We start from the raw sequence: 21,353 nt of genomic DNA on the forward strand, positions 1-21,353 counted from the left end.
AGTATGCTATGACGGCTAGGTGAAAACCACGACGCCCCCTATGAGACGGTGAACACGTGGAGAGGCATCGATTGCATTATTAACACAAAATCATCATTTTACGTTATTTAGAATAGTTGAAATTCTTCCAGGAACAACAATAATTATAATTTTAGTACTTTAAAGAATGTTTCTGAGCCAAAACTCGAGTAGATGCTCTGCCACGTGTTCACCGTCTGACATGGGGCGTCGTAATTTTCTCCTAGCCGTCATAGCATACTAAGGACAATGCGTACATTTGAAGGGTGAATCGATGATTCTGGAGACACCGGACATCGATCCAATGCGCACCTTGGGGACAGAATGGACAAGCCTAATTCCTTCTGGAATGTGTTCATTGGACCATCCCCTACACACCTGTCTTTATTCCGAGTGAATCCATCTTGTCCCAAGACCTGTAGGAACGATTGAACGAAAAGCATAAAAATCCCATGGTAATTTACATGTAAACTTTGAACCGCTGGGGACAGGCCAATTCTCAACTAAATGGGCTGATATTTGGCATGAGAGTCCCTATGGGTATACTCTACTAGGGGAACCTCGGTTTGCCTGATTCTGAGAACTTTTTTGTTTGGCTGAAACACCCTAATGTATAAGTATACAATTTCCCGGGACTCTCGACCAAATTTCCCGGGAAACGAGAGGTCCAAAAATGGTCGATTTCCGGGAATTTTTTCCCGGGAATTCCCGCTCGTCATCCTCTACTCACTAATGTTCATTCAAAAAAACAAATTATTCGCTCTACAGCATTGCCTTGGCGTTCTCGATTGCGAGATTCTTACTCGAAACTAGGTGTCCGAAGGCTTGATTGTTGAGGCAATTGCAAATCTCTTTTTACACCTAAGCTTCCATCCACCCCGGGATTCGAACTGACGACCTTTGAATTGTGAGTCCAACTGGTTACCAGCGACTCCACCGAGGCAGGACCCAGAGAGACTACTCCTACAGCTGGACTGAGCTATCGACTTAACACCTCTGGTTAGACCGGGAAGGCGTTATCAGACAAATCTCGTCTCGAAAAAATGCCACCGGGACCTTCTGGGATCGAACCCAGGCCGACTGGGTGAGAGGCAACCACGCATACCCCTACACCACGAGTCCATTGTTCATTCAATTAGGTGTTAATTACTACACCGACCAACAACATTTCTGTCCACAGGCTCAACTCGCTGGAAGCATGCAGTTTGAGGTCCCCAGAAACACGGGCACTTTTTTCCAAATTTTGTATGGAGAATTGGTACTTTTCGCTACTCCTACATATTGTATGCAATGTTTGCAAATTTTTGTTAGTCAGTGTTATGAGTTTTTTTTTTTTTTAATTTATATTTATTCAAATTTCTTTTCCATGTACATTCATTCAGTTAAAATATTATTGAGTGTCCAATCACAAACGATGACTTTTCACCTCAATTTTAAATACTAGCAACTTTCATTTATTCATGAAATATTGTAGCTTTCGCTATTCAGTGATTTCAAATGTAGGAGGTCCTACATGTACAAAAGGGAAAAGGGATACCTTAAAACTAACTTATAAACTATATAAAGAGCGGATCAATGCAGCTGAAGACTGCAATGATTTTTGTCGAAATGCATCAATTATCTTATTGGACATAACATCCAAAGTGTCAACTTCGGCTAATTGATGAAGTTCACTGGTGCTGAACCAGGGAGGAAGTTTCAGAATCATTTTCAGAATTTTGTTCTGAATCCTCTGAAGTTTTTTCTTCCTGGTTAAGCAACAGCTTGTCCAGATCGGCACAGCATAAAGCATGGCAGGTCTGAAAATTTGTTTATAAATTAACAGTTTATTCTTGAGACAAAGTCTAGAATTCCTGTTTATAAGTGGATACAAACATTTAATATATTTGTTACATTTAACCTGGATACTTTCAATGTGATCCTTGTAAGTAAGGTTTTTGTCAAAAGCAAGTCCAAGATATTTCACTTGATCCTCCCACTTTAAATTTACCTCATTCATCTTTATAATGTGATGACTTTTTGGTTTAAGAAAATCAGCCCTTGGTTTGTGAGGGAAAATAATAAGTTGAGTTTTTGCAGCATTTGGAGTAATTTTCCATTCTTTCAAATAAGAATTGAAAATATCCAAGCTTTTTTGTAATCTTCTTGTGATGACACGAAGGCTTCTGCCTTTGGCGGAGATGCTTGTGTCATCAGCAAAAAGTGATTTCTGACATCCTGGGGGCAAATCAGGCAAGTCAGAAGTAAAAATATTGTATAAAATTGGACCCAAAATGCTTCCTTGAGGGACGCCAGCACGTACAGGTAGTTGATCAGATTTGCTATTCTGATAACATACCTGCAGAGTACGATCCGTCAAATAATTTTGAATAATTTTCACGATATAAATCGGAAAATTAAACCTTTTCAATTTCGCAATCAAACCTTTATGCCAAACACTGTCAAATGCTTTTTCTATGTCTAGAAGAGCAGCGCCAGTAGAATAGCCCTCAGATTTGTTGCTTCGAATTAAATTTGAAACTCTCAACAACTGATGAGTAGTTGAATGCCCAAGGCGAAATCCAAACTGCTCATCAGCGAAAATTGAATTTTCATTAATGTGCGTCATCATTCTATTAAGAATTATTCTTTCGAATAATTTACTAATAGATGAAAGCAAACTAATGGGCCGATAGCTTGAGGCTTCAGCAGGATTTTTATCCGGTTTCAAAATCGGAATTACTTTGGCATTTTTCCAACTACTGGGAAAATATGCCAAATCAAAACATTTGTTGAAAATTTTGACCAAGCTACTTAAAGTTGCTTCTGGTAATTTTTTAATTAAAATGTAAAAAATGCCATCCTCACCAGGGGCTTTCATATTTTTAAATTTTTTGATAATAGATTTTATTTCATTCAGATCCGTATTAAAAACTTCATCTGATGAAAATTCTTGTTCAACAATATTCTGAAATTCTATTGAAATTTGATTTTCAATAGGACTCAAAACATTCAAGTTGAAATTATGAGCACTCAGTGTTATGAGTTGACAACAACATTTGAAAGTCCAACCAAACATTTTATTTCCGTTCAAGATAGTTGAAATCTACTGAAACGACAAAAGTTATTATTTTTTGAAGATATGTTTTGCTTGAAGAAATAAAAATTTAAACTTTTAGAACCAAATAAAATCAAAAAAAAATCAAATTATTCGCTCTACAGCATTGCATTGGCGTTCTCGATTACGAGATTCCTACTCGAAACTAAGTGTCCGAAGGTTTGATTGTTGAGGCAATTGCAAACCTCTTTATACACCTTAGCTTCCATCCACCTCGGGATTCGAACTGACGGCCTTTGGATTATTAGTCCAACTGCCTACCAGCGACTCCACCGAGGCAGGACCCAGGGAGACGACTCCTACACCTGGAGTGAGCTAACGACCTAACCTTTTTTAGGTTAGTCCGGGGCCAACATTTACTTCCCGTCCGACGGAAGGCGTGATCAGACAAATTTCGTCTCGAAAAATGCCACCGGGACCGTCTGGGATCGAACCCAGGCCGACTGGGTGAGAGGCAATCCCGCTTACCCCTACACCACGGTCCCGGCTACCAAATAAAATATAAGTGCCAAATTATTTGACCCAGGAAACTTGCTGGCCAATGTTGGGCACCTAATTTTGAGTTTTAGTTTTTAGCAGTGTTCCCTGCACCGCGTTCAGTCTGCGTGCGCCCGGTTTTTGTACACAAACGAACACCATCGTCGTGTGTAAACTCGAACCTATGAACTCGCACGCGAACATGCCTCCATGTACACGAACACGTCTGAACAGCACCTCAGGTTTACACGCCGTGCATGCACTTCGAGTTTAAACCCCGGGTGTAAACTTCGAGAATTCAACTTCGTCGTTGCCGAAAATATTGGTGTTACCAATACACAGCCCTTCTCTAAGTTGCACGTATACACCGACAGACGGCAATGAGGGCCTCGTCGGAGCTCGACCATTCAATACGTAACTCAAAATTCGTATGGGGAACTTTTTTTCGTGACGGCTTTCGCGATACGCTCCCTCAAACTGTTCTGGGATAATATTTGAACATGGCGTATCTCCAAACAAGTTTTTCAAGAAAATGATTCTGTAATGCTTATTTTGTCGTTTTAAGCCGAAACAAGCCAAAAACTATATTAATTTAAACAATTTGCCATTTTCAAATATTTGGCCAGATGATATTATATACGCGTATACGATATCATCTAGCCAAATATTTGAAAATGGCAAATTGTTTAAATTAATATAGTTTTTGGCTTGTTTCGGCTTAAAACGACAAAATAAGCATTATAGAATCATTTTCTTGAAAAACTTGTTTAGAGATACGCCATGTTCAAATATTATCCCAGAACAGTTTGAGGGAGCGTACCGCGAAAGCCGTCACGATAAAAAAGTTCCCCATACGAATTTTGAGTTACGTATTGAATGGTCGAGCTCCGACGAGGCCCTCATTGCCGTCTGTCGGTGTCGGTGGCCTATAGGCCGCCAACTTAGACCCACACACCCTGAAAACAGGTACGCTCTGTTTGTATTGGAGATGTCCACTTGTTCCCGGGCTGCTGAGAATAGGGGTCGGATTCAAATTACGTGTGGGCAATATTTCATATTAAATTATATACGAATACCGTCACCCCTGCAGAAATTGGGCCTGAGGGGTGAGATTTTGCGATACAATTTTATGTTAACTGAGATGGCCCATATTCCCCCCTGCCGAAAATCGACAGTGTGTCATTAAATATATATAAACATGTATATATGGAAATAGCAGGACATAACGATACTACGGTATTTAGTGCCAGTCCCTGATTTTTTTTATCAAAACATTTGACAATGGTTGGAAAAATATGGAGTGCCTGAAAATTTTCCTTCAAGTATTCTTTTTAAAATATTAAGTGAATATAAATACACTTATCCATATCAGAATGTAGACCCTATCTAAAGATTACTCTAGCAACAGCGAGACAGCAGCGACTGCTGTATGTATGAAACATCTAACACTACTACATTCAAACTATCCGATCATCTACGTTTGAACGCCGTTTAAACCTGAGGTTTTGTACATCAAGTTTACACCGGGTGCGCGTTTGGTGCAGCGTTCGGCGAGAACCCGAACATAGCGACGAAGCGTGTTTGAGGTTCACGCGCACTGAGAACTTGTGCTCGGGTGCAGAACTGTACCATGTTCGGGGAAGACTGGTTTTTATTTTGTGTAAAGTATAATAAGACTTTCTTGAACTTGAAAATCAACCATAGAAATCCTTAATTCAAACAAAACAATGTTTATGGCCGAATTCTAAGTTGTAAACAAACATAATTTCTAGCTCACGTCAGATGATGTTTAGATTATTAAGGAGCAGGAAATACTGTTTTTTACACACTGGTTATGGCCCGTTAACATTGTTTTGCTTGAACTATTTTTTTCTGAGTGTGGTGCTTGTCTAACGTGTCAAGATGGAATGAGCTCACAGCAGCAGAGACAGCACGATGTCACGCATACTAATACACAACACCGAGGGGTTCTACGATGGACACCACATCTCCTTTCCTTTATTTTAGTATGATATATACAAGTTAAACAAATGTTGTAACGCGTTGATTTACGTTTTCTCAAACATTACGGACTGTACCGCAGTGACGGTTTCACCACGCGCGAGGACCTTCTAATTTCCGATGATCTTCCCTCCGTTTGCTGGTTTGATGACGATTCCCCTTGACCAAACGCATGACGAAGTGGCCGTTGTACTTCCAGATCTTCTGAGCTATCCGCCGAGTTGTCTCCAGACTGTCCGGGTTCTACGATCTTCTTTAGGTGTGAGACATTTCGATCATAGCATTTGTCCGTGTCCTTCGATTGGATTGTCACATTAGAACCCCGCTTGTCCTTCACCACAAATTGCTCCTTGCCGAAATTTGTGGAGAGTTTATCTTGGGGGTGGAGATTTTTCATCAGAACCGTATCACCAGCTTGGATATCGCTGAGTTTTGACCCACGTTTAACATCTTCTCGCGTTTTATCGTCGAACTTCCTCTGTGTGTCTCGATCGCGAAAATCCGAACCAAGTACTGGTGTGCTAAGATCGTCGATTTGCGGAATCTTGTGGCGTAACTTCCGACCTAGCAGGAGTTCGCTAGGAGCCTTTCCTGTGACGCAGTGCGGAGCGTTGTTGTAGAGTATCAAATAATCGTCCAACTCCTTTTTCCAATCGCCATGTAGCGCATTGGAGATCTTCAACCGCTTCGAAAGAGACCGATTTTGGCGTTCAACTTGACCATTCGCTTGTGGCCAATAGGGAGTGCTATGGTTCAAAACGATTCCCATACTTCGGCAAAAGTCACCAAATTCCTGCGAAATGAATTGCCTTCCGTTATCCAAAGTAATCGTCCTCGGGTTTCCCCATGTCCTGAACAACTTCTTGAGTCTCGTAACTGTCTCCTGGGCTGTAATCTTTCGCATCACTTCTAACTCCATGTAGCGACTGTAATAGTCCACAACGACCAGGATATATTCCCCAGTTGGCATCGGTCCTAAGAAGTCGATGGCCAAATCGACCCATGGCTTGTCTGGCATCGGACGTCGATTCATTGGTTCCGGAGGCGCTTCTACTTGTACCAGACGGCACCCCTCACAGCTGTCGCAGACCTTGACTGCTTGACGATCCATCAGTGGCCACCAACACCTTTCGCGCAATCGGCTCTTCATCACCTCTTGCCCAGGATGACCTTCGTGCGCGAGTTGGCACATTCTGTCACGAAGAACGCTGGGAATTACAAGCTTGGCTCCGCGAATCACAACCCCGTAGGCATAGCTCAACTCATTTTGGAAAGGAGCAAACGCCTTAACCTTCGGGCTGTTCCAACGCGATGTCATAATAGCTTCCACCACTGCTGATAGTTCTTCGTCCCTTTTAGTAGCTTCAATCACCTCGGAAATATCAACGGCGGCTGCCACTTGAACCGATCTGATGACCTGTTCAGTTTCTGCGTCGAATTCCTCGAGCGAATCGTTTCCTAAAGTAGACAGAAACGTACAGACGACACGACGAATGTAAACCTCAGATTCCTCCTGCCAATGCTTGTCATCGACATGTGAAGCCATTCTAGAGAGTGGGTCGGCCAGATTGGCGGAACCCTTCCGGTAGACTACGACGAATCTGAAGCCCTGAAGTCGTAACAGCCACCGTTCGATCCTGAGAGTTGGTCTCGAGGTACTGGTGAAGATGCTTTCCAATGGTCGATGATCAGTTTCTAGTTCAAATGTGATCCCAAGCAAATAAATACGAAATCTTTCTACAGCCCATACTATGCCAAGTGCTTCCTTCTCAATGGGGGGGTACTTCTTTTCGGTCTCCGTCAGACTCTTCGAGGCGTAACTGATCACTCGCGGCTGGTGTCCCTTGAACTGGATTAGTACCGCTCCCAATCCGACTCCAGATGCGTCCGCTACCACCAAGGTTCGGTCCTTCGGGTCGAAATAGCCTAGATAGTTCATTGACCCGATCCGTTCTTTGATCGTGTTGAACGCTTCTTGGTGAGAACGGTTCCATTCGAACTTAGCAGACTGTTTGATCAGCTCACGAAGCGGGGAGTTAGCGGTCGCCAGATCGGGTATGAATCGAGACACAAAGGTTACCAGACCTAAGAAGCTCCGAAGCTCCTCTTTGGTCGAAGGCACACGGCAGTTCAAAATCGAGATCACCTTGTCGTCCGACGGTCGCACTCCCTGTGCGGAAAGCTTGTGTCCCAAGAAGATCACCTCCGTCTGCCTGAACTTGCACTTGTGATGATTGAGTTGAATTCCCAACGCATTCAACCGTTCGATTACCGCCTTTAACGCTTCATCGTGCTCCTTTTCTGTTTCTCCGAACACCAAAAAATCATCAATGAAACCGACCTGGTTAGTAAAAGTTAGTTAGTGGAAACGTATGACCGAGAAAAAAAACATTTCTGCTTCTTACCACATTTCCAGTCACCGCGAGAACAAGACTTTCCATCAAGTTCTGAAACATCTCTGGCGCACAGTTTATGCCGAAGAACAACCGTTTAAAGCGGTACAAGCCCCAGTTGGTTATGAACGTTGTTATATCCCTGCAGTCCTCGGCAAGCATCACGTGGTAGTAAGACTCCTTCATGTCCAACAGCGAAAAGAACTTGGCGTTTCGAATTCGAGGAAGGATCTCTTCGAACACTGGCAGCGGATGATTTAAACGTTGAATCGCTTTGTTCGCCCGTCGCATGTCGATGCAGAGCCGCAGATCTCCATTGTCCTTCAGTATCGGTACAAGAGGCGACACCCACGACGTTGGCCGCTCCACGCGCTCGATTATATCCCGTACCAGCAAATCGTCCAGTTTAGCTTTCACCTTTTCCAACAGTGGAATCGGACATCGCCGTAAGGGTTGAATGACCGGCGGAACACTCCTGTCGATCGGGATGGCGAGTTCAACGTTACGAACGTGCGGGAACGGATTGCTCGTTGTAGTCATGTTACAGATATCTTCCTGACAGCTGGGTAACCCAACACGCAATACTCCAAGCTGTTGAGCTGTGATCTTTCCCAGCAGCGGCTGTTGGCCTTTTTCGATCACATAAAACGTTGCGTTAGCTGCCACAGTTTGACATGAACCAACAATTCGAATTTCCGCGTCAAAAACTGCCAACAGGTTCAAGGGAACCTTTCCGTAGGCCAGGAACGTTTTGCTTCGATCAATTCGCAGATTCTGGACCTTCACATTCTGTACACGCATGAGCCTCCAGGTTGTGTCGTCGATCAGGTTGTACTTCGATCCTGAATCAATCAGCATTTCAATGTTCACTCCCCCAACGCAGCAGTCGATGAGCTCGTCGGCGTCACCAACACTGTAAGCCGGAACCTCTTCGTTTTCTTCTTCTTCGATGTTTTCCTTCGTATCAATTTTCATGACGTTTCTCGATCGCTTGAACGGTTGGTGTTGGTGAGACGAGTTGGGAAGTAGTCGTCTTTTAGCCTGAAATTGTATGTATTATTATAAATGTGAACTACCACAAGTAACCAAAACATACCGCTTGGTTTGAGCGGCAGACTGACTTGAAATGGCCAACACTACGGCATCTCAAACAAATCTGATTCGCTGCAGGGCACTCTCCGTTCTCGGGATGTTGATCGTAGCCACATCTGTTACAGCGGCGGTTGAGATCTTGCCGACCTGACCTTGAGATTGGAGCCGATCGTTTTGATTGTTCGTTGAAGAGTCGCTGAACGTTTGATGTTTCCGTTGTCGAGTTTTGGTTCATCCTTGATGCTTGATACTTTACAGCTTGATGGGAATTCACGATCTTGACGCACTCGTCTAAGGTTAGATCTTCTCTGGCCAGCAGTTTTTCTCGGAGATTCTCGGGGGCGTGTTGAATGATTTTGTCCACAGCGGCTATCTGCCGACTCTCCAGGACCGAGCTGCCAAAAGAGCACCTATCCGATTTAAGCTGTACTCTTTCCACAAACTTCTCAATCGGCTCGTCGTCTAGCGGCTTCATCGTCCAAAACAAGTATCTTTCAAAACTGTCGTGTCGCTTCGGGGCGAAGTGATTGTTCAACTTCTCTTTCGCAACCGCGTACGAGTCCGGCACATCGTCGTCTTCCACATCAGCACCCGGAATGCTATCGAATACACATTGCAGCTCGAGACCTCCCATGGCTAGCAGCTGGATCTTCTTATCGCGAGGGACCGTTATTCCAGACGCCGCCATGACTCGCTCGAACCCACGGATCCACAAGCTCCAAGCATTTCGCACTTCCTGCATCGGCAAATGCTTGAATTTGAACTGCGGGAGATTGTACGCTGCGGGGTTGAACTGCGAAGCAGTCTGTATCTGCAGCACAACGTTCCGATTGGCTGGTTCACCGTCCATTTGCTCTTCCCCGTCCATTTCCCTGTAGAACACAAATCCACCTTTAGTAAACAATCGAGAGCAGTTCTTTCAAAATCAACTTTGAATCGTCGTCAAACGTCACTATCCCAAGAACTGTCACATTCGTTCATTTCCTATCATTGTTTTCATGCGATGAATTTAATCAGCGGCTACAATCATTACTTAAAATTTCTCACGAGTCGAATCGTCAGCAACCACCCTCCATGAATTTAATCATGAACAAACATTCCTCCATGAATTTAATCATGAACAATCATTCCTCCACGAATTTAATCATGGACATCACCCGCTCGATGAATCTAATCATCAACAGTCAGCAAAAATGCAAGTCACCGCTTTTGGCCCAACCGACGCCAACTTTTTCTCTCTACGGCAAAATAGAAGCCTCGATGACGCCAATCATAAATCACAAAATTTTCGCCTTTTCTCACCTTTCCGAATGGATATTTTTATAAACAACTGATAACACTTTATAGAGCACGCGAAAAATCAACAATTAAACTGAATTCTAGGTCAAAAACAGTAGAAAATACTAAAAAATGATCCCTCTCATCGCCATTATGTGGTGCTTGTCTAACGTGTCAAGATGGAATGAGCTCACAGCAGCAGAGACAGCACGATGTCACGCATACTAATACACAACACCGAGGGGTTCTACGATGGACACCACACTGAGTAATTGTTTATAGTTACGATTTTTACTTCAAATAAAATAACAGTTAAGGTGGTAAACTGTTTGAGCAAAAAAAAATGGGGCAATACTGCTGTATTTTTTAAGCATTCACGTTAACTACCGTTAACTACCGCCCAGAGCAAAATCAAGATATGACGTTTTTCTTTATTACTAGTCAGGCCGTTGCAAATATTTTTCAAAGTTTATAACAAGGGCGTAAGAGGGTTAAATATGAAAAAAATATCGCTTAAGTTTTACCACTTTTACAATATGATTTTTTTAAATCTAATTAATTTATTAGGTCATATACACAGCAAAAAATCCGATGGTAAAATCGCATGCAAAAGCATGCACATCACCTTTGTAAGCAAAAGCATGTAATATTGTATGAGAAAACGTGTACACAAAAAGCATGTACAATAGAAAAAAAAAATAGATTTTGCATTCCCCAAAAATAACATCAATCTGATGAGAGTCATTTTCAGATTACCAAGTACGCGCCCCAACCATCTCGGCTATCCCACCGTCTTGTATTAAAATCGTTCAACGCCGATGTACCAGCAGGTTTCCCCTACGTCGTATACCGAATTATCTGTATACGATGTATGGGGAACTTACAGCTACATCGGTGTTGATCCTACCATTTCCACAGCGGCGAGATAGCCGAGATGGTTGGGGCGCGGACTTGGTAATCTGAAAATGACTCTCACCAGATTGATGTTATTTTTGGGGAATGCAAAATCTATTTTTTTTTCTTTTGTACATGCTTTTTGTGTACACGTTTTCTCATACAATATTACATGCTTTTGCTCACAAAGGTGATGTGCATGCTTTTGCATGCGATTTTACACAGATTTCTTTACCGTGTAACCATATAACCAAAATCATATCATAAATGGAACCATTAAAAATCATTTTAAAAAACAACTTCGTATCATATGAAATTTACCCAAAATATGAAACCATATTTCAAAAACACGCTTCAATTATTCTAAAACTTTGAATCGTGATTTCATGAAATACTGTTTCAAGTTAAATGGCGCTAGAAATTAGATTTTTAAGGCAAACTCAATGATTAGCTATCTATTTATTCACAAGTTGAAACACTTATTCCGGAATATGTTATTTGCCATGAAAAGCATTATTTCTAAATGATTTTTACATTTTAACTTTATAAGAGACAAATTTAAAAGCAATTTAATTGTTATTGTTGTGAAGATTTTCACTGTCCACTGTACACTTTGATTGAAAAAATACTTCTCAACAAAAAATACTATTAATATTTATTTTTTGATGTGGTACAATTTGTAAGACAGCATAAACAATTAGAAAGTTTATATATTTTCTCTAAGTTGCATTTTTTTTACGAGCAGTCATGCAGGGTTGTTACGGACGGCGCGGATCGCGCGGATGGCGCGGATGGCGCGTATCGCGCGGATCTGGCGCGGATTTGCTGGCTAATTTTGTTCAGGCGCGGATTTCGCGCGGATAGAATTTTGATAAATAAAATAATTGAGAACTATAGAATTTCTTTCAAGTTACAAAAAAAATATTATTACCAATTCAAAAAAAATAAATCTTTCTCGTTGAGTGCAAAAACATCAATTTCTAAGAAGTAACGAAGTACATTTTCTTCTGCAAATTATTGATTGTAAAAATACAAAATACGAAACTTCGAAATAATCTTCAAGGCGCGTTTATTTTTAAAAATGTATCATAATATCTTATATAAATTTTGCTTACGTGTTTTAAATATTTTTATGTTATTATTCACAGGATACATTCAATTTTTTATCTTCTTAATCATATTTCAAACTTTTTCCAAAAATTTAAACATAAGGATTAACATAAATGATTGCTAGGGTATGTTCCGGATTGGATTTAACCCTTAGATTTATTTTTTAAGCTCAGTACAGGCTATCAAAGGTTCCAAGGCATTTTTTAATATAACAAACAATAGATATTAAGAGATCATATTAATAACCATTTTATCAAAATCAAAATTACAAAATTCGAAAACTACAGCATTTCAAATATTTTAAGCTATGAAGCTTTTTAGATTAAAAAAAAAAATTAAATCTAAAGTTTATATTTCCGTCTAAAAGCGAAATATTATAATAAAAAAAAATTGAAATCTGAAATTATTAAATTATTAAATTATTAAATTATTAAATTATTAAATTATTAAATTATTAAATTATTGAATTATTAAATTATTAAATTATTAAATTATTAAATTATTAAATTATTAAATTATTAAATTATTAAATTATTAAATTATTAAATTATTAAATTATTAAATTATTAAATTATTAAATTATTAAATTATTAAATTATTAAATTATTAAATTATTAAATTATTAAATTATTAAATTATTAAATTATTAAATTATTAAATTATTAAATTATTAAATTATTAAATTATTAAATTATTAAATTATTAAATTATTAAATTATTAAATTATTAAATTATTAAATTATTAAATTATTAAATTATTAAATTATTAAATTATTAAATTATTAAATTATTAAATTATTAAATTATTAAATTATTAAATTATTAAATTATTAAATTATTAAATTATTAAATTATTAAATTATTAAATTATTAATTATTAAATTATTAAATTATTAAATTATTAAATTATTAAATTATTAAATTATTAAATTATTAAATTATTAAATTATTAAATTATTAAATTATTAAATTATTAAATTATTAAATTATTAAATTATTAAATTATTAAATTATTAAATTATTAAATTATTAAATTATTAAATTATTAAATTATTAAATTATTAAATTATTAAATTATTAAATTATTAAATTATTAAATTATTAAATTATTAAATTATTAAATTTTTAAATTATTAAATTATTAAATTATTAAATTATTAAATTATTAAATTATTAAATTATTAAATTATTAAATTATTAAATTATTAAATTATTAAATTATTAAATTATTAAATTATTAAATTATTAAATTATTAAATTATTAAATTATTAAATTATTAAATTATTAAATTATTAAATTATTAAATAATTAAATTATTAAATTATTAAATTATTAAATTATTAAATTATTAAATTATTAAATTATTAAATTATTAAATTATTAAATTATTAAATTATTAAATTATTAAATTATTAAATTATTAAATTATTAAATTATTAAATTATTAAATTGTTAAATTATTAAATACCACAATTTTAGCCATTTTCTTAGTTTGGATCATATTCGGAGTCATATTTTAGTTAGAAAATTTTAGAAAAGAAAATAATAGAAATTTCGTTTTTCGATTTTACGGAGTAAAATTTTGGCGAGAATTTTCGAGTAAAAAATCATTAGATTTTTAAATTTTGCGGTTTAATTTTAAATTTTTGAATATAAAATTTTATTTTTCTCCTGAAATTGTTTTCAAAGCAATGATATTTAAATTGTTACATCAACTGCTAGTAATCTTTCAGAAGTGGCGAAAAAGGTTGGTGCAGGTGGGATTTGAATCCACAACGGTACTGATCCAAATGCTTTCTAAGTTATTCTTTTTCGTTTAAAAAAAATAGTCATTATGTTACTCTCTTCTATGTTTGTCGCGAATTTATTTTTTTATATGGCGCGAATTTCGCGCGGATTGGGTTTTGGGTCGGCGCGGATCTGGCGCGGATTTTTTTTCAACTTGTCCGTAACAACCCTGTTCATGTCATTAATTGATCCTCACACTCATTTTGACTCATTTTGCTCCTGTTCTATACAGTTCTGTTGCAAAATAATATTCAGATACAGGATCAGAATAATTTTTGTTAAGTTTCAAATGTTCAAATGGCATTCCCGGGATTTCCCGGAATATTTGATGAAAATTTCCCGTTTCCCGGGAATTTTGTAACCCCGGGAAATCGGACGCTCTACTTTTAGAACTTTGATGAGCTGATGGGCCCTTACATTTTATTTGAAAATATTGTTAACAGAATTTAAGGAAAATTCTACCATAAAATAAAATCCAAATAAGTACCGAAGGCAGCTGGTTTAGAAGCCACCTTACCCATCTGAAACCCCTTTGTTTCCAACGGCGATGGTTGCAGTATACCATGCATTTATTATGATGGCAAAAGGAGGGATACTTCTCGACGATCCAAAGTACAAAATCATCACCGCAACAGCATAATTCGCCCCTCGGTGTATCGTTTCGTGCCGCAAAACCGACCCGTGGAGGGTTTTTAATTTTCAACAAGTGTCACTTATGGACTCAAAGCCCTCCATTTCCCCCTTCTTGCCTGGGGTTGCATGTGGGGTGTTTGTGTGGTTGGGGGGGGGAAAACGTGCCAGTAAATTGTCGTTCTTCGCCAAATAACGATTGTGTAATGTCTGGCCGGGTGCGGGAAAATTTGATGGTTTGGGTGAAACGTGCGTTTGGGAGCAAATGTGCAAATTATGAGCCTCTTTTGAATCGTTAAGGGAGAGGTGGTTTGATCTTAGTTATCACCCAGAAAGGGTACTTTTTTTAAACATAACATTTAACTTTTTCACTTTTTTTCTATTGAAATCAAACTAAACTTTGGCAGGTGTTCAAAGAAAACTTTTATTTTGTTACACATTGGATAAAAATGTTCAATATTCTTTGTTGAAAAAAAGCTGCAATGCTAATTGTTTCATAAAATCAAAAAACAGCGATATTTAACATTCAACATTTTAATAAATAAACATTGAAATTTTATCACTTAACTGTACGCGCACACGAACCTCGAGTTTAAAATCGAACCTCGCACAGAACGCCGTACAGGCGACGACGCACAAAAGAGACAAAAATAGTTTCCCTCACGCTCACTCTGCTGTAAAGTGGTGTTTAATTGTCCGCTGCGGTCACACTACAGTGTTTGCCGCAGAGAGAGTGAGAAGCAGTCATTTTTTCGTCTCTTTATACGCTCTTCGCTCGCACGGCGTTGTACCCGAGGATTGCACCCGACCCCGTGTTTGCATCGTGTGTAAACCTTGAGTGCACCGTTCGGGTAGAACTCGAACATGGACTGCACTGAAAACTTGTACGGCGTGTAAATGTACAGTGCATTTTGGATAGACTGGATTACAATGAATTTCAGCACTATTGCAAATAAATGATGAGAAAATTTCACATGCTGTTAATGCTGTTTTTAAAAAAAACCGTAAGAGCCAATGGTAAACAAAGCCTTTTTTGCCTCGGTATTCGACAGACTTACGAAAAAAAAAAATTCAAAAATGCTTAAGATTGTTCATCTACACGTCTTTCAAGTGCCCCAAACTAAAAATAAATGAAATTTTGTTACAATTTGGAGAAAAACGAATATTCATCGATTCCCCACGAAAACAGCATGAGTTTTCCGATCGGGCTCAAAATTTTTCTGGAGGTTCCTTGGCCGAAATAATTAGACCCGTATTTTTTTGTTTGGCCATTAGGGTGACTTACGCCATGTTAGGGTGGTCCGAAAAATGGAAATTTTCGTAAATTTTTGCAAAAACCACAATTTTCAAAAAATCATAACTCCGCACCATTTCTACCGATTTTAGCCGTCTTGAGCGAAAAAGAAAATCTATTAGACAGGCTTTTAAGGAAAAATAGTTAAAAGTTTCAAATATCTAGTCTAACATTTGCGCAAAAATGGGAAAATGGCGAAAACGGTAAAAAATCGGCTTTTTCACTAAAACTGCGATAACTTAAAAATTTCAGCGATGACCTATTTATGTAAGGGTACCAAAATATTCGTCATTGAAATACGCAACTTTTGGTGATTTTAGCTTTCGTACGCGCGGCGCGTCGACAAACCCAGTTTTTATTTTCAAAAAATCGTATCTCGGAATAGTGAAAGCAGAACTTCACAATTTTGTGATATGTTATGTAAAATTTTCCGTGGAATCTGAAATTTTCAGGCATAGGCTCTTTGGTCCCGAGACATTCAAAAAAGCATTTTAAGTTTTTATTTAACCTTTTCAAATGTTAGGCTCATGGTTATTTGCAACTTTGAACTATTTTTCCTTAAAAGCCTATCTAATACCCTCTCGTTTGCGCTCAAGACAGCTAAAATCGGTTGAAATGATTCAGAGTTATGATTTTTTGAAAAAAGTGGTTTTTGCAAAAATCGACGAAAATTGCCATTTTTCGGACCACCCTGACACGGCGTAGTTAATACAAAATTGAATCGCTTTGCAAAAAGTGGGGAGTTAACCAATCGTTCCCAAACTTTAAAAGGAACTGAAAAGTTGCTGTGCTCACTAAATTTAACAACTTTATTTTTTTCTTCTTTTTTTATTACACTCTATTGGTTCACCCATACAAGGCGCCATACAATTTTGGCAGCTATTACAAATGTGGTACGTGAATATTCTTAAATCTGTATCTTTTGAAAAATAATCTGTTCGGTGTTTTCGGCAGAAATGTAAGTCCAGAAAAATAATCTGTTCGGTGTTTTCGGCAGAAATGTAAGTATCAGAAGTCCTCGGAAGAATTTCACTTCGGATAATCGAATCACGAAAAAACTAAACTATACAAAAAAACGTAACTTAATCCACCTTTAGGTGGTTTGTGCCTTCCTCTCATTTATAGAGTAAATACAATCCCCTTAAGTGTCCACATGGTTTATGGACATCGCAGCACCTAAGAGGTCCTAATAAAAATAAATGACGAGTAAAAAAAACAAACTTCCTACAGACTTTTTGTCAACATTATACAGACACCGCATTTCAGGAAAATGGCATCCCTCTACAAGGCTTTTTTCGTGGCGATCAGACGGGACCATTTGAGGTTATGTAAATTCAGATCATTTTTTTGACTGCTTGTAATTTTAGATAGGTAAGTCAGATCTTGAAAATTTTTAATCCACAAGAAAGGTCTTCTCATATGCTTTCTAAAAATATATAACATGTGAGGGTTTCATGAAAAAACAACCCTTTTTACCATAATTTTAATTTAATATGAAACAGTTTATTTAACATAACCTTTTAAATACATGATCAAACTGCATGAATTTAAATAGCAACATAGGGGACGTTAAGACGGATCGATTAAAACCATTCCGACCAAAATCAGTTGAGCCTGTGACAAGATATTCCAGTGACATTGATTTGGTACACATGTCTACATACAGCCAAACACACAGACATTTGCTCAGCTGGTGATTCTGAGTCGATATGTACAAATGAAGGTAGGTCTAGGAGGTCTAATTAAAAAGTTCGTTTTTCGAGTGATTTTATAGCCTTTCCTCAGTAAAGTGAGGAAGGCAAAAACCCATAAACTACGCTAAGATGGTTCAGAATGTTTAAATCCAAGATGGCGGCCAAAAGCGGGGATGCAATATTTAAAATATGCATTTTATTTTTAATAGGCAATCAACACATCAAATTTGACTTACACTTCTTCTTTACAAAAGAAATCAAATTTCAAAAAATCTAAATATTTTAATTTGATTTTTTTTCCAATATTTTTTACGGGATAAAAAACGGAACTTTTGATCCATTTTACCATATTTTTGTTATGATTTCTTGGAAAATTGTGTTTTTTTAAAGAAATTTAACTCAAAAAATGTTAGCTTCAGTTTTGCCTTCCTCACTTTACTGAGGAAAGGCTATAAAATCACTCGAAAAACGAACTTTTTAGTAAGACCTCCTAGACCTACCTTCATTTGTACATATCGACTCAGAATCACCAGCTGAGCAAATGTCTGTGTGTTTGGCTGTATGTAGACATGTGTACCAAATCAATGTCACTGGAATATCTTGTCACAGGCTCAACCGATTTTGGCCGGAATGGTTTTAATCGATCCGTCTTAACGTCCCCTAAGTTGCTATTTAAATTCATGCAGTTTGATCATGTATTTAAAAAGTTATGTTAAAAAAACTGTTTCATATTAAATTAAAATTATGGTAAAAAGGGTGGTTTTTTCATGAAACCCTCACATGTTATATATTTTTAGAAAGCATATGAGAAGACCTTTCTTGTGGATTAAGAATTTTCAAGATCTGACTTACCTATCTGAAATTACAAGCAGTTTAAAAAATGGTCTGAATTTACATAACCCTAAAATGGTCCCGTCTGGTCGCCACGAAAAAAGCCTTGTAGAGGGATGCCATTTTCCTGAAAGGCGGTGTCTGTATAATCTTGACAAAAAGTCTGTAGGAAGTTTGTTTTTTTTTACTCGTCACTTATTTTTATTAGGACCTCTTAGGTGCTGCGATCACGTTAGGGGAGATCCATAAACCATGTGGACACTTTAGGGGATTGTAATCACTCTTTAAATGAGAGGAAGGCATCAACCACCTAAAGGTGGATTAAGTTACGTTTTTAATGTAAAATCAAATTTGCAATCGAAAAGTACTTTACTGGTTTTTTGAGCACTGTTTTCAAGAAAGAAAAATCAAAAATAAGACAATGAAAAAAAAAATCGTGATTCGATTATCCAAAAGATTTTTTTCCGAGACCTTAGTATAATCGAGTCTGGACTGTATATAAAAGAATGCAACGGTGATGAACAAGATTGCGTTCTGCCACTATGTTATCAACAAGTCGCATATGATAGTTGAAATTGAACCATAAAAATCAAGCATGTTTTCCAGACCAACTATGGGTTTGTTATTGGCAAGTTCGAATTAATCTAGCACCGGTTCCCGCATACCCGAAAACGGTAAACTTGACTATTTTGATGAAATACCATTATGTTTCATATAAAACTTTAAGACATTAAAAGATACGACACTCTACGATCATACAGTTGGTTACTGACCTATCCTCATAAACAACTTCATGAACTAATGAAAATGACAATCTATGATCATGCCGTTGTCCAATCTTAGGTATTACGTTACGATAAACTCACATTTCTTCCAATGACCCAGCAACATGATAGATTTGAAGGTTCCGAGGTTATTGGGCATTGATTGCCCCAGCTCAAACATAGCTCCGAAAGGTTTTTTTAATAGAGATTAATTACTTCCAATCCGGGACCCGTGGTGTAGGGGTATGCGTGATAGCCTCTCACCCAGTCGGCCTGGGTTCGATCCCAGAAGGTTCCGGTGGCAAATTTGGAGACGAGATTTGTCTGACCACGCCCTACCGTCGGATGGGGAAGTTAAATGTGGGCCCCGGTCTAACCTAGAGGTTAGGTCGATAGCTCAGTCCTGGTGTAGGAGCCGTCTCTCTGGGTCCTGTCTCGGTGGAGTCGCCTGTAGGCAGTTAGACTCACAATCCAAAGGTCGTCAGTTCGAATCCCGGGGTGGATGGAAGCTAAGGTGTAAAAAAGGTTTGCAATTGCCTCAACAATCAAGCCTTCGGACACTTAGTTTCGAGTAGGAATCTCGCAATCGAGAACGCCAAGGCAATGCTGTAGAGCGAATAATTTGATTTTTTTTTACTTCCAATCCATGTGGCACATTAGGGTGTAATATCAAAATCGATTTTCCAGCACAGCATTATATTAGATCCTTTTAGGGTCCTAAACAACTCCCCAAAGTTTGGGAACGATTGGTTTAGTCCTCACTTTGCGCAAAGCGATTCAATTTTCCATACAAATTTGTATGGGAAAAACCATTTTTTTGAATTTTGATATTCAAAAATCCAAGTTTCACGCTGTGCTAAAACCGGATTCATATTCGGATGCTCTGAAATGTGCTCTACAACTTTCCCGAAGAGAGTATGGTGCTAACTTGCTCCTGAAAGAAGATACAGTGTCCTCAAAACTCGTCTAAAACGTGATTTTCGATCAAAAAACACGTTTTAGACGAGTTTTAAACACGCTGTATCTTTTTATAGGAGCAAGTTAGCACCATACTCTCTCCCGGAAAGTTGTAGAGCACATTCCAGAGCATCTGAATATGAATCCGGTTTTGATATAGCGTGAAACGTGGATTTTTTAAATATCAAAATTCAAAAAAGTTATTTTTCCCATACAAATTTGTATGGAAAATTGAATCGCTTTGCGCAAAGTGGGGACTTAACCAATCGTTACCAAACTTTGGGGAATTGTTAAGGACCCTATAAGGAACCAAAAAGTTGCTGTGCTAGCTAAATTTGGACAACTTTATTTTTTTCCATACAACCATATTACACCCTAGTGGCACATCTTAGAGGTACGAATTTAATGTGTTATTTAATATGCGTCTTAAATTGCTACTACAAAGGTGCCAGTTTCAAGAATTCATATGCCTAAAATTTCACGTTGGGGGCAGGACTATTCGCTTGCAAATTATGCAGCATAATTAGTTAGTCACGCCATTTCTAATTTCTATGGAGGTAAGAGGACGGTTCAAAATAAGTAAAATAAGTCCGAACCTAACAATTACTGGCAGGTACTCTTTGCCAAATGGAACGCACATCAGCCAAAAATCCATCCCAAACCCGTTCCACTTACCTTCTCACTGTCCGTAGTGTTGCCGGACCCGAAGCTCGCTAGCGAGCTACCGTCCTGGTCGTTATCGTTCAGCGTGTCGTCAATGTCCTTGGAAAGCCGCTGGCCCAGCTGCTTTGCGCCCACCTTCGCCGGCGACTTGAGCAGCGAGAAGGACGTCCCGGAGAAGTACGTCTCCTGGATGACCTCCCGCAACCGCTTCACCCACATCTGCTTCGTCTCGAGGCTGTTTGCGCGCAGCACGATCCGGTAGTCGGACAGCATCGGTGCCCGGCCCGTCCAGATCGCAAACTTGCACTCGTCGCCCTCGATGTGCTCGGTGACGCCGAAATCTGTGGGAATTTGAGGGGGTGGTGGAGTTC

General features: G+C 38.1%; 3 protein-coding genes across 8 annotated transcripts in view; 1 reads left to right on the forward strand and 2 right to left on the reverse strand.

Annotated features, from left to right (window-relative positions):
• LOC120429711 (triple functional domain protein-like) overlaps positions 1 to 21,353 on the forward strand; it is a 226,984-nt gene that overhangs the window by 102,955 nt on the left and 102,676 nt on the right. The gene's annotated exons all lie outside the window — the stretch shown is intronic.
• LOC120430761 (uncharacterized protein K02A2.6-like) lies at positions 5,467 to 10,606 on the reverse strand. Of its 2 annotated transcripts, XM_039595875.2 has the most exons (4): positions 10,381 to 10,606; positions 9,083 to 9,950; positions 7,999 to 9,027; positions 5,467 to 7,934 (listed from the first exon to the last, which is right to left on the reverse strand). In XM_039595875.2, exons 2-4 carry the CDS (start codon positions 9,944 to 9,946, stop codon positions 5,658 to 5,660), a joined length of 4,170 nt encoding a protein of 1,389 aa, XP_039451809.1. In that variant the 5' UTR covers positions 9,947 to 9,950; positions 10,381 to 10,606; the 3' UTR covers positions 5,467 to 5,657. The 2 variants fall into 2 exon arrangements, with proteins under 2 accessions (XP_039451809.1, XP_039451808.1); XM_039595874.2 differs by having other exon boundaries at positions 9,083 to 10,606.
• Positions 20,868 to 21,353, reverse strand: part of LOC120430760 (triple functional domain protein-like) — a 42,548-nt gene continuing 42,062 nt past the window's right edge. For both annotated transcript variants that reach the window (XM_039595872.2, XM_039595873.2), the window contains exon 6: positions 20,868 to 21,323. In XM_039595872.2, the coding sequence (XP_039451806.1) occupies positions 20,959 to 21,323 (365 nt within the window). In that variant the 3' untranslated portion in view covers positions 20,868 to 20,958. The remainder of the gene's footprint in view (positions 21,324 to 21,353) is intronic.

Source organism: Culex pipiens, chromosome 3 (assembly GCF_016801865.2).
Source record: "Culex pipiens pallens isolate TS chromosome 3, TS_CPP_V2, whole genome shotgun sequence".
NCBI lineage: Eukaryota > Metazoa > Arthropoda > Insecta > Diptera > Culicidae > Culex > Culex pipiens.

What these genes read in the sequence shown, in the direction of transcription:
- LOC120430761 (XM_039595875.2), bottom strand. Translation starts at nt 9,946, where the DNA reads ATGGACGGGGAAGAGCAAATGGACGGTGAACCAGCCAATCGGAACGTT. An exon ending in TCTGCCGCTCAAACCAAGCG is followed by an intron (nt 9,028 to 9,082) that starts GTATGTTTTGGT and finishes ATACAATTTCAG; the next exon opens with GCTAAAAGACGACTACTTCC. An exon ending in TCGCGGTGACTGGAAATGTG is followed by an intron (nt 7,935 to 7,998) that starts GTAAGAAGCAGA and finishes TTTACTAACCAG; the next exon opens with GTCGGTTTCATTGATGATTT.